Source organism: Chanos chanos, chromosome 2 (genome assembly GCF_902362185.1).
Source record: "Chanos chanos chromosome 2, fChaCha1.1, whole genome shotgun sequence".
Lineage (NCBI taxonomy): Eukaryota > Metazoa > Chordata > Actinopteri > Gonorynchiformes > Chanidae > Chanos > Chanos chanos.
This window is the reverse complement of record NC_044496.1, coordinates 17,087,324-17,100,137: the sequence shown is the minus strand read 5'-3', so window position 1 is coordinate 17,100,137 and position 12,814 is coordinate 17,087,324. Positions and strand designations below refer to the sequence as shown.

At 50.5% G+C, this 12,814-nt stretch overlaps 1 protein-coding gene across 1 annotated transcript in view; it reads left to right on the top strand.

Annotated features, from left to right (window-relative positions):
* Window positions 1-12,814, top strand: part of LOC115804605 (mucin-2) — a 44,832-nt gene that overhangs the window by 23,982 nt on the left and 8,036 nt on the right. Inside the window, exons 26-30 of the mRNA XM_030765116.1 lie at window positions 75-231; window positions 453-581; window positions 1,092-1,229; window positions 2,057-2,202; window positions 3,180-12,390. Of these exons, the coding sequence (XP_030620976.1) occupies window positions 75-231; window positions 453-581; window positions 1,092-1,229; window positions 2,057-2,202; window positions 3,180-12,390 (9,781 nt within the window). The remainder of the gene's footprint in view (window positions 1-74; window positions 232-452; window positions 582-1,091; window positions 1,230-2,056; window positions 2,203-3,179; window positions 12,391-12,814) is intronic.

Genomic DNA, 12,814 nt, shown 5'->3' with positions numbered 1-12,814 from the left:
CAACAATTCTTAGTGAAGCGTTTTATATGTATATGTGATATTACACTTCTAGTGTAAATGATTTTTCTTTTAAGGTGGATCCCTCTTACTACTACGATGCTTGTGTGAGAGATGCATGTGCTTGTGATAGTGGTGGAGACTGTGAATGTTTCTGCACTGCTGTAGCAGCCTATGCAGAGGCTTGTAATGAGGCTGGAGCCTGTGTTGCCTGGAGAAGTCCAACAATCTGTCGTAAGTCTTCCGATATGAATAGAATTGAAGATTAATAATGATTTTCATGAGAGTGCTGACTAGCTTGTCATTATTTACTACTGAACAGTTCTATACATTTCTTAATTATTTAAATCTGCTATCTGCTGTCCTGTATTTGGTTAAAGAAAAACTTGATAGTTAGCCAGTCATCACATTAGCAACAGTAATACAAAGTTCTGAGTTGTTTTGTTTTCCTACAGCACTTTTCTGTGATTACTACAACCCACCTGGAGAGTGTGAGTGGCACTACAAACCCTGTGGAGCACCCTGTATGCAGACTTGCAGGAATCCCTCTGGGATTTGTTCCACTCAGATACCACCACTGGAAGGTAGATATTTAGAACAATCTATGGTGATCCTATGGTCAGCAAACATACATCAGACACAAGGCATTGACATACAAGCTAGAAAAACATGGTGTTAAGACATCCAAAATTGTATGTCACCCTGTCTAATAGATGTTCGTGGTATTATAATTAGAGGCTAGATGAATACTTCAGGAAGACAGTTGCGAATTTACAAGATCATTTTTGTCTGTGTTGATTACTTATGAATCAAATGTTTCAATAGTGCTGTCATATATAGTTGAGTCACTTTCAAAAATGAGTATAATCGAGTATAGACTAAGCACAGAAAGCCAAAAATCTATATGGAATTATCAAAGAAATTTTCTTGATTACTGAAAGTTTATCAAAATGAATGGGTCTCCACAAGGGGCAGTCTACTTTTGGTTTTCTAATGGTTGGGCCTGTAGCACACCCTTACTCATGGTTTCTAAGTGAGATTATGAACTGAAGTCAGTTCAAAAGAGTGATGTAGTCTGACTGTTACCTTTTCAGGCTGCTACCCTAAATGCCCTGCTGACCAGCCCTTCTTTGATGAAGACACAATGAAATGCGTGACACAAGAGCAGTGTGGCTGCTATGTTGGATTGCAACGCTACGACTATGGGGAGAATGTTCCTAGCACAGAGAATTGTCAGACATGGTATGTTCTTATTGTGCTCATACTTTCATTCAACACCTATATATTTATGAAACATAAAAATGATAGAAATGTAGTAAAAGGATCAGAACAGTACTGCATGTTTTGGTCAATTAATGTTTTGGCCAAAAAGGTGCTTGTTTTACTATATACAACACCCAGAGCTGCACAGGGATATGAATAAGCTGATGTTATAGGCTCAAACCATACATAGGTAGAAGCAAAAATCAGGCATTTACTTAGTGGGTCAAAAACCTTGTCATATTCTAGCAATATTACAGTGATGAGAATGGTTCCATTTACATTATTTTGCCCATTATTCTAGAAACTAGGTAATAATCATCACCATCATCATCATCATCATGAAGCATGAATGCAACTGAAACGTAATCAGACTATGTTAAACTTGAAACTTAAACCTGAGGCTTGTTAATGACTTTTGCAAAAATGTTACAGTCTGCTAAAAAATTTAAAAAAAAAAAAATCTTAGGATGGGGGAATAGCAAAACATTACATATACTATAAGAGCATTAAAAGGCAGATAAAATGTTTTCTCAAAGGACTGGACTGTGATGTAACAATACTTAATATCAAAAGTCTAAAGTATATCCAGTATCTTTAAATTATTACAGAATAATTGTTTGTTTATCTGTTTTTTTGTTTGTTTGTTTCCCATTTAAGTTATTGTACATCATTTGGGGCGAGCTGCAGCTATGATCTCAATGGTGAGGATCTTTGTTTATTTATAATACCTGATTTAAAACTGTTCTACAAGTTTACCAATGATATGTATTCTGATTTAATGTTCTTTTCCACACAGCATGCTATTGCATATACCAAAATGTGAAATATACCTTCGGAGACATCATTTACCATACAACAGATGGTTTTGGCAGCTGCATCAAAGCTGTGTGTGGAGTGAATGGAACTATTGAGAGGGAAATGACACCTTGTGAAACTACAGCTGTACCAACATCAGCCTTTACCACAACAGCTTCAAGTTTCACAACAACTCCAACACCAACAACTGTGTTTGTCTTCAGCACACTAGGTAACATTATAAAATGTCTTAGCGATGGGAGTTCTTTTTTTGAAAGCTTCCCTACCTTTCTTTCATTTCATAAATATGTATAATAGTTTGGATTCACCATAATATATACATTTTACTAGGACTAGATGGAAAACAGGAAATTATATGTTTTTCTCTCCTTTGCATTGAAACATAGAGGAAATAGTTTTGTGACCTCATGCAATTAAACGATATATGTGATGACTTCAGATTGACACTTGAATAAATATGACATAGAAATTACATTAATAGCTTAGTTTTATTCACAGAGTCCACAACAACAGCCACTGAGGGGGAGACAACCATGTCAATGAAAGTGTCAACACAGATTTCATCAACTGAAGGCACCTCAACAAGCTCTAAGCCTTATAAAGAGAGGAGTACTTCAACAAGTGTGCCAACAACCTCTTCCACTACTATAACTGAACAGACAACAGAGGCTCAAGGAACTGTTACAACAGGGCCATTTGTAACAACACCTAAAGAGTCCACTATTATGACAAAGACAATGACAACTAAAATTGCTACTGAACCAACAACACTGTCGACTGGAAGCAGAACCACAAAGGAAGAGGTTACTACATTTGGCCCTATAATAACTGGTGAAACAACAACACCTGCTGTCAAGTCTCAAGGAGTTGTGACAACTACAAAGTACATGTCAGAATCAACAGCTACTACAGAGTCTAAATTGTTCACCTCTCAGAAAAGTGAAGCATCAACGATCATTAAAACAACAGAAAAAAGAAGTACTGCAATAACAGCAGGAACAACATCTATTGCACCTATCACACAAACTCTAGCTACCGTCACAGCAACAGTACCTGTAACAACACACGAACAAACAACTTCTACCCCCTTCGTTGTCACCCAGACCACTGCAGGGCCGACCACAACTGAAACAGTTACCGAGGCACAGTCAGGCAGCACGACAGCCGGAGTGGCCACGTCAAGCAAGCCACACAAGATAGCCACCACTGCTCAGGCAACCACATCCGCCACCACGGTTGTAGAGCGGGAAAGCACAACATCCCAGCTATCAGCGAGCACAGGGACAGCACCAAGCAGCTCTGGCCCAGTTGTAACCAGCACTAAACCTAGCACCGTGACTGGGACGACCACGGTACCAGCTTCAAGCACAGAAGTAGTCACATCTGTCACAAGTGAAACACCAACCCCAGGCACTTCACCCGGAACTAAACCCTATAAAGAGCGTACGACTGTTTCCACAACTGTGCCAACAACTTCCTCCACCACTGGACCCGTTGAGCAGAGCACCACGTCTCCATTCGCAACGGGAACGTTGCCAGTTGAATCAACTTCTACCCCCTTCGTTGTCACCCAGACCACTGCAGGGCCGACCACGACTGAAACAGTTACCGAGGCACAGTCAGGCAGCACGACAGCCGGAGTGGCCACGTCAAGCAAGCCACACAAGATAGCCACCACTGCTCAGGCAACCACATCCGCCACCACGGTTGTAGAGCGGGAAAGCACAACATCCCAGCTATCAGCGAGCACAGGGACAGCACCAAGCAGCTCTGGCCCAGTTGTAACCAGCACTAAACCTAGCACCGTGACTGGGACGACCACGGTACCAGCTTCAAGCACAGAAGTAGTCACATCTGTCACAAGTGAAACACCAACCCCAGGCACTTCACCCGGAACTAAACCCTATAAAGAGCGTACGACTGTTTCCACAACTGTGCCAACAACTTCCTCCACCACTGGACCCGTTGAGCAGAGCACCACGTCTCCATTCGCAACGGGAACGTTGCCAGTTGAATCAACTTCTACCCCCTTCGTTGTCACCCAGACCACTGCAGGGCCGACCACGACTGAAACAGTTACCGAGGCACAGTCAGGCAGCACGACAGCCGGAGTGGCCACGTCAAGCAAGCCACACAAGATAGCCACCACTGCTCAGGCAACCACATCCGCCACCACGGTTGTAGAGCGGGAAAGCACAACATCCCAGCCATCAGCGAGCACAGGGACAGCACCAAGCAGCTCTGGCCCAGTTGTAACCAGCACTAAACCTAGCACCGTGACTGGGATGACCACGGTACCAGCTTCAAGCACAGAAGTAGTCACATCTGTCACAAGTGAAACACCAACCCCAGGCACTTCACCCGGAACTAAACCCTATAAAGAGCGTACGACTGTTTCCACAACTGTGCCAACAACTTCCTCCACCACTGGACCCGTTGAGCAGAGCACCACGTCTCCATTCGCAACGGGAACGTTGCCAGTTGAATCAACTTCTACCCCCTTCGTTGTCACCCAGACCACTGCAGGGCCGACCACGACTGAAACAGTTACCGAGGCACAGTCAGGCAGCACGACAGCCGGAGTGGCCACGTCAAGCAAGCCACACAAGATAGCCACCACTGCTCAGGCAACCACATCCGCCACCACGGTTGTAGAGCGGGAAAGCACAACATCCCAGCTATCAGCGAGCACAGGGACAGCACCAAGCAGCTCTGGCCCAGTTGTAACCAGCACTAAACCTAGCACCGTGACTGGGACGACCACGGTACCAGCTTCAAGCACAGAAGTAGTCACATCTGTCACAAGTGAAACACCAACCCCAGGCACTTCACCCGGAACTAAACCCTATAAAGAGCGTACGACTGTTTCCACAACTGTGCCAACAACTTCCTCCACCACTGGACCCGTTGAGCAGAGCACCACGTCTCCATTCGCAACGGGAACGTTGCCAGTTGAATCAACTTCTACCCCCTTCGTTGTCACCCAGACCACTGCAGGGCCGACCACGACTGAAACAGTTACCGAGGCACAGTCAGGCAGCACGACAGCCGGAGTGGCCACGTCAAGCAAGCCACACAAGATAGCCACCACTGCTCAGGCAACCACATCCGCCACCACGGTTGTAGAGCGGGAAAGCACAACATCCCAGCCATCAGCGAGCACAGGGACAGCACCAAGCAGCTCTGGCCCAGTTGTAACCAGCACTAAACCTAGCACCGTGACTGGGACGACCACGGTACCAGCTTCAAGCACAGAAGTAGTCACATCTGTCACAAGTGAAACACCAACCCCAGGCACTTCACCCGGAACTAAACCCTATAAAGAGCGTACGACTGTTTCCACAACTGTGCCAACAACTTCCTCCACCACTGGACCCGTTGAGCAGAGCACCACGTCTCCATTCGCAACGGGAACGTTGCCAGTTGAATCAACTTCTACCCCCTTCGTTGTCACCCAGACCACTGCAGGGCCGACCACGACTGAAACAGTTACCGAGGCACAGTCAGGCAGCACGACAGCCGGAGTGGCCACGTCAAGCAAGCCACACAAGATAGCCACCACTGCTCAGGCAACCACATCCGCCACCACGGTTGTAGAGCGGGAAAGCACAACATCCCAGCCATCAGCGAGCACAGGGACAGCACCAAGCAGCTCTGGCCCAGTTGTAACCAGCACTAAACCTAGCACCGTGACTGGGACGACCACGGTACCAGCTTCAAGCACAGAAGTAGTCACATCTGTCACAAGTGAAACACCAACCCCAGGCACTTCACCCGGAACTAAACCCTATAAAGAGCGTACGACTGTTTCCACAACTGTGCCAACAACTTCCTCCACCACTGGACCCGTTGAGCAGAGCACCACGTCTCCATTCGCAACGGGAACGTTGCCAGTTGAATCAACTTCTACCCCCTTCGTTGTCACCCAGACCACTGCAGGGCCGACCACGACTGAAACAGTTACCGAGGCACAGTCAGGCAGCACGACAGCCGGAGTGGCCACGTCAAGCAAGCCACACAAGATAGCCACCACTGCTCAGGCAACCACATCCGCCACCACGGTTGTAGAGCGGGAAAGCACAACATCCCAGCTATCAGCGAGCACAGGGACAGCACCAAGCAGCTCTGGCCCAGTTGTAACCAGCACTAAACCTAGCACCGTGACTGGGACGACCACGGTACCAGCTTCAAGCACAGAAGTAGTCACATCTGTCACAAGTGAAACACCAACCCCAGGCACTTCACCCGGAACTAAACCCTATAAAGAGCGTACGACTGTTTCCACAACTGTGCCAACAACTTCCTCCACCACTGGACCCGTTGAGCAGAGCACCACGTCTCCATTCGCAACGGGAACGTTGCCAGTTGAATCAACTTCTACCCCCTTCGTTGTCACCCAGACCACTGCAGGGCCGACCACGACTGAAACAGTTACCGAGGCACAGTCAGGCAGCACGACAGCCGGAGTGGCCACGTCAAGCAAGCCACACAAGATAGCCACCACTGCTCAGGCAACCACATCCGCCACCACGGTTGTAGAGCGGGAAAGCACAACATCCCAGCCATCAGCGAGCACAGGGACAGCACCAAGCAGCTCTGGCCCAGTTGTAACCAGCACTAAACCTAGCACCGTGACTGGGACGACCACGGTACCAGCTTCAAGCACAGAAGTAGTCACATCTGTCACAAGTGAAACACCAACCCCAGGCACTTCACCCGGAACTAAACCCTATAAAGAGCGTACGACTGTTTCCACAACTGTGCCAACAACTTCCTCCACCACTGGACCCGTTGAGCAGAGCACCACGTCTCCATTCGCAACGGGAACGTTGCCAGTTGAATCAACTTCTACCCCCTTCGTTGTCACCCAGACCACTGCAGGGCCGACCACGACTGAAACAGTTACCGAGGCACAGTCAGGCAGCACGACAGCCGGAGTGGCCACGTCAAGCAAGCCACACAAGATAGCCACCACTGCTCAGGCAACCACATCCGCCACCACGGTTGTAGAGCGGGAAAGCACAACATCCCAGCTATCAGCGAGCACAGGGACAGCACCAAGCAGCTCTGGCCCAGTTGTAACCAGCACTAAACCTAGCACCGTGACTGGGACGACCACGGTACCAGCTTCAAGCACAGAAGTAGTCACATCTGTCACAAGTGAAACACCAACCCCAGGCACTTCACCCGGAACTAAACCCTATAAAGAGCGTACGACTGTTTCCACAACTGTGCCAACAACTTCCTCCACCACTGGACCCGTTGAGCAGAGCACCACGTCTCCATTCGCAACGGGAACGTTGCCAGTTGAATCAACTTCTACCCCCTTCGTTGTCACCCAGACCACTGCAGGGCCGACCACGACTGAAACAGTTACCGAGGCACAGTCAGGCAGCACGACAGCCGGAGTGGCCACGTCAAGCAAGCCACACAAGATAGCCACCACTGCTCAGGCAACCACATCCGCCACCACGGTTGTAGAGCGGGAAAGCACAACATCCCAGCTATCAGCGAGCACAGGGACAGCACCAAGCAGCTCTGGCCCAGTTGTAACCAGCACTAAACCTAGCACCGTGACTGGGACGACCACGGTACCAGCTTCAAGCACAGAAGTAGTCACATCTGTCACAAGTGAAACACCAACCCCAGGCACTTCACCCGGAACTAAACCCTATAAAGAGCGTACGACTGTTTCCACAACTGTGCCAACAACTTCCTCCACCACTGGACCCGTTGAGCAGAGCACCACGTCTCCATTCGCAACGGGAACGTTGCCAGTTGAATCAACTTCTACCCCCTTCGTTGTCACCCAGACCACTGCAGGGCCGACCACGACTGAAACAGTTACCGAGGCACAGTCAGGCAGCACGACAGCCGGAGTGGCCACGTCAAGCAAGCCACACAAGATAGCCACCACTGCTCAGGCAACCACATCCGCCACCACGGTTGTAGAGCGGGAAAGCACAACATCCCAGCTATCAGCGAGCACAGGGACAGCACCAAGCAGCTCTGGCCCAGTTGTAACCAGCACTAAACCTAGCACCGTGACTGGGACGGCCACGGTACCAGCTTCAAGCACAGAAGTAGTCACATCTGTCACAAGTGAAACACCAACCCCAGGCACTTCACCCGGAACTAAACCCTATAAAGAGCGTACGACTGTTTCCACAACTGTGCCAACAACTTCCTCCACCACTGGACCCGTTGAGCAGAGCACCACGTCTCCATTCGCAACGGGAACGTTGCCAGTTGAATCAACTTCTACCCCCTTCGTTGTCACCCAGACCACTGCAGGGCCGACCACGACTGAAACAGTTACCGAGGCACAGTCAGGCAGCACGACAGCCGGAGTGGCCACGTCAAGCAAGCCACACAAGATAGCCACCACTGCTCAGGCAACCACATCCGCCACCACGGTTGTAGAGCGGGAAAGCACAACATCCCAGCCATCAGCGAGCACAGGGACAGCACCAAGCAGCTCTGGCCCAGTTGTAACCAGCACTAAACCTAGCACCGTGACTGGGACGACCACGGTACCAGCTTCAAGCACAGAAGTAGTCACATCTGTCACAAGTGAAACACCAACCCCAGGCACTTCACCCGGAACTAAACCCTATAAAGAGCGTACGACTGTTTCCACAACTGTGCCAACAACTTCCTCCACCACTGGACCCGTTGAGCAGAGCACCACGTCTCCATTCGCAACGGGAACGTTGCCAGTTGAATCAACTTCTACCCCCTTCGTTGTCACCCAGACCACTGCAGGGCCGACCACGACTGAAACAGTTACCGAGGCACAGTCAGGCAGCACGACAGCCGGAGTGGCCACGTCAAGCAAGCCACACAAGATAGCCACCACTGCTCAGGCAACCACATCCGCCACCACGGTTGTAGAGCGGGAAAGCACAACATCCCAGCTATCAGCGAGCACAGGGACAGCACCAAGCAGCTCTGGCCCAGTTGTAACCAGCACTAAACCTAGCACCGTGACTGGGACGACCACGGTACCAGCTTCAAGCACAGAAGTAGTCACATCTGTCACAAGTGAAACACCAACCCCAGGCACTTCACCCGGAACTAAACCCTATAAAGAGCGTACGACTGTTTCCACAACTGTGCCAACAACTTCCTCCACCACTGGACCCGTTGAGCAGAGCACCACGTCTCCATTCGCAACGGGAACGTTGCCAGTTGAATCAACTTCTACCCCCTTCGTTGTCACCCAGACCACTGCAGGGCCGACCACGACTGAAACAGTTACCGAGGCACAGTCAGGCAGCACGACAGCCGGAGTGGCCACGTCAAGCAAGCCACACAAGATAGCCACCACTGCTCAGGCAACCACATCCGCCACCACGGTTGTAGAGCGGGAAAGCACAACATCCCAGCTATCAGCGAGCACAGGGACAGCACCAAGCAGCTCTGGCCCAGTTGTAACCAGCACTAAACCTAGCACCGTGACTGGGACGACCACGGTACCAGCTTCAAGCACAGAAGTAGTCACATCTGTCACAAGTGAAACACCAACCCCAGGCACTTCACCCGGAACTAAACCCTATAAAGAGCGTACGACTGTTTCCACAACTGTGCCAACAACTTCCTCCACCACTGGACCCGTTGAGCAGAGCACCACGTCTCCATTCGCAACGGGAACGTTGCCAGTTGAATCAACTTCTACCCCCTTCGTTGTCACCCAGACCACTGCAGGGCCGACCACGACTGAAACAGTTACCGAGGCACAGTCAGGCAGCACGACAGCCGGAGTGGCCACGTCAAGCAAGCCACACAAGATAGCCACCACTGCTCAGGCAACCACATCCGCCACCACGGTTGTAGAGCGGGAAAGCACAACATCCCAGCTATCAGCGAGCACAGGGACAGCACCAAGCAGCTCTGGCCCAGTTGTAACCAGCACTAAACCTAGCACCGTGACTGGGACGGCCACGGTACCAGCTTCAAGCACAGAAGTAGTCACATCTGTCACAAGTGAAACACCAACCCCAGGCACTTCACCCGGAACTAAACCCTATAAAGAGCGTACGACTGTTTCCACAACTGTGCCAACAACTTCCTCCACCACTGGACCCGTTGAGCAGAGCACCACGTCTCCATTCGCAACGGGAACGTTGCCAGTTGAATCAACTTCTACCCCCTTCGTTGTCACCCAGACCACTGCAGGGCCGACCACGACTGAAACAGTTACCGAGGCACAGTCAGGCAGCACGACAGCCGGAGTGGCCACGTCAAGCAAGCCACACAAGATAGCCACCACTGCTCAGGCAACCACATCCGCCACCACGGTTGTAGAGCGGGAAAGCACAACATCCCAGCCATCAGCGAGCACAGGGACAGCACCAAGCAGCTCTGGCCCAGTTGTAACCAGCACTAAACCTAGCACCGTGACTGGGACGACCACGGTACCAGCTTCAAGCACAGAAGTAGTCACATCTGTCACAAGTGAAACACCAACCCCAGGCACTTCACCCGGAACTAAACCCTATAAAGAGCGTACGACTGTTTCCACAACTGTGCCAACAACTTCCTCCACCACTGGACCCGTTGAGCAGAGCACCACGTCTCCATTCGCAACGGGAACGTTGCCAGTTGAATCAACTTCTACCCCCTTCGTTGTCACCCAGACCACTGCAGGGCCGACCACGACTGAAACAGTTACCGAGGCACAGTCAGGCAGCACGACAGCCGGAGTGGCCACGTCAAGCAAGCCACACAAGATAGCCACCACTGCTCAGGCAACCACATCCGCCACCACGGTTGTAGAGCGGGAAAGCACAACATCCCAGCTATCAGCGAGCACAGGGACAGCACCAAGCAGCTCTGGCCCAGTTGTAACCAGCACTAAACCTAGCACCGTGACTGGGACGACCACGGTACCAGCTTCAAGCACAGAAGTAGTCACATCTGTCACAAGTGAAACACCAACCCCAGGCACTTCACCCGGAACTAAACCCTATAAAGAGCGTACGACTGTTTCCACAACTGTGCCAACAACTTCCTCCACCACTGGACCCGTTGAGCAGAGCACCACGTCTCCATTCGCAACGGGAACGTTGCCAGTTGAATCAACTTCTACCCCCTTCGTTGTCACCCAGACCACTGCAGGGCCGACCACGACTGAAACAGTTACCGAGGCACAGTCAGGCAGCACGACAGCCGGAGTGGCCACGTCAAGCAAGCCACACAAGATAGCCACCACTGCTCAGGCAACCACATCCGCCACCACGGTTGTAGAGCGGGAAAGCACAACATCCCAGCCATCAGCGAGCACAGGGACAGCACCAAGCAGCTCTGGCCCAGTTGTAACCAGCACTAAACCTAGCACCGTGACTGGGACGACCACGGTACCAGCTTCAAGCACAGAAGTAGTCACATCTGTCACAAGTGAAACACCAACCCCAGGCACTTCACCCGGAACTAAACCCTATAAAGAGCGTACGACTGTTTCCACAACTGTGCCAACAACTTCCTCCACCACTGGACCCGTTGAGCAGAGCACCACGTCTCCATTCGCAACGGGAACGTTGCCAGTTGAATCAACTTCTACCCCCTTCGTTGTCACCCAGACCACTGCAGGGCCGACCACGACTGAAACAGTTACCGAGGCACAGTCAGGCAGCACGACAGCCGGAGTGGCCACGTCAAGCAAGCCACACAAGATAGCCACCACTGCTCAGGCAACCACATCCGCCACCACGGTTGTAGAGCGGGAAAGCACAACATCCCAGCCATCAGCGAGCACAGGGACAGCACCAAGCAGCTCTGGCCCAGTTGTAACCAGCACTAAACCTAGCACCGTGACTGGGACGACCACGGTACCAGCTTCAAGCACAGAAGTAGTCACATCTGTCACAAGTGAAACACCAACCCCAGGCACTTCACCCGGAACTAAACCCTATAAAGAGCGTACGACTGTTTCCACAACTGTGCCAACAACTTCCTCCACCACTGGACCCGTTGAGCAGAGCACCACGTCTCCATTCGCAACGGGAACGTTGCCAGTTGAATCAACTTCTACCCCCTTCGTTGTCACCCAGACCACTGCAGGGCCGACCACGACTGAAACAGTTACCGAGGCACAGTCAGGCAGCACGACAGCCGGAGTGGCCACGTCAAGCAAGCCACACAAGATAGCCACCACTGCTCAGGCAACCACATCCGCCACCACGGTTGTAGAGCGGGAAAGCACAACATCCCAGCTATCAGCGAGCACAGGGACAGCACCAAGCAGCTCTGGCCCAGTTGTAACCAGCACTAAACCTAGCACCGTGACTGGGACGACCACGGTACCAGCTTCAAGCACAGAAGTAGTCACATCTGTCACAGCTGAACCTACTACTACGTCTCCAGTTTCAACGGCAACAGGACCCTCTACTACTTCTCAATTATGCTGCACTTTGAATGATCAAAATTTCCAATCAGGTAAGACTCAGAATTATTTGAGGTATTCTGATTTAGTCTCTTGCAGAGCAATGCTGCGTTTTTTTTTTTTAAATAATCCACTGGGACCTTAAGTGTCCTTCATTTTCTTTTCATTTACCTGTGATGTACAAAATACTAATTTTCCTGTATCTACTTTGTCACTTCACCATCACATTACTGTTTAAAGCGTTACTTTGTTGACTCTTCTCAATTGATTGAGGCTTTCCTAGTGTTTTAATGTCGTTTTAACTAGTTTTTGTGAACCAAACCACTTTATATCTAAACTGCTAAATTTTGTCTG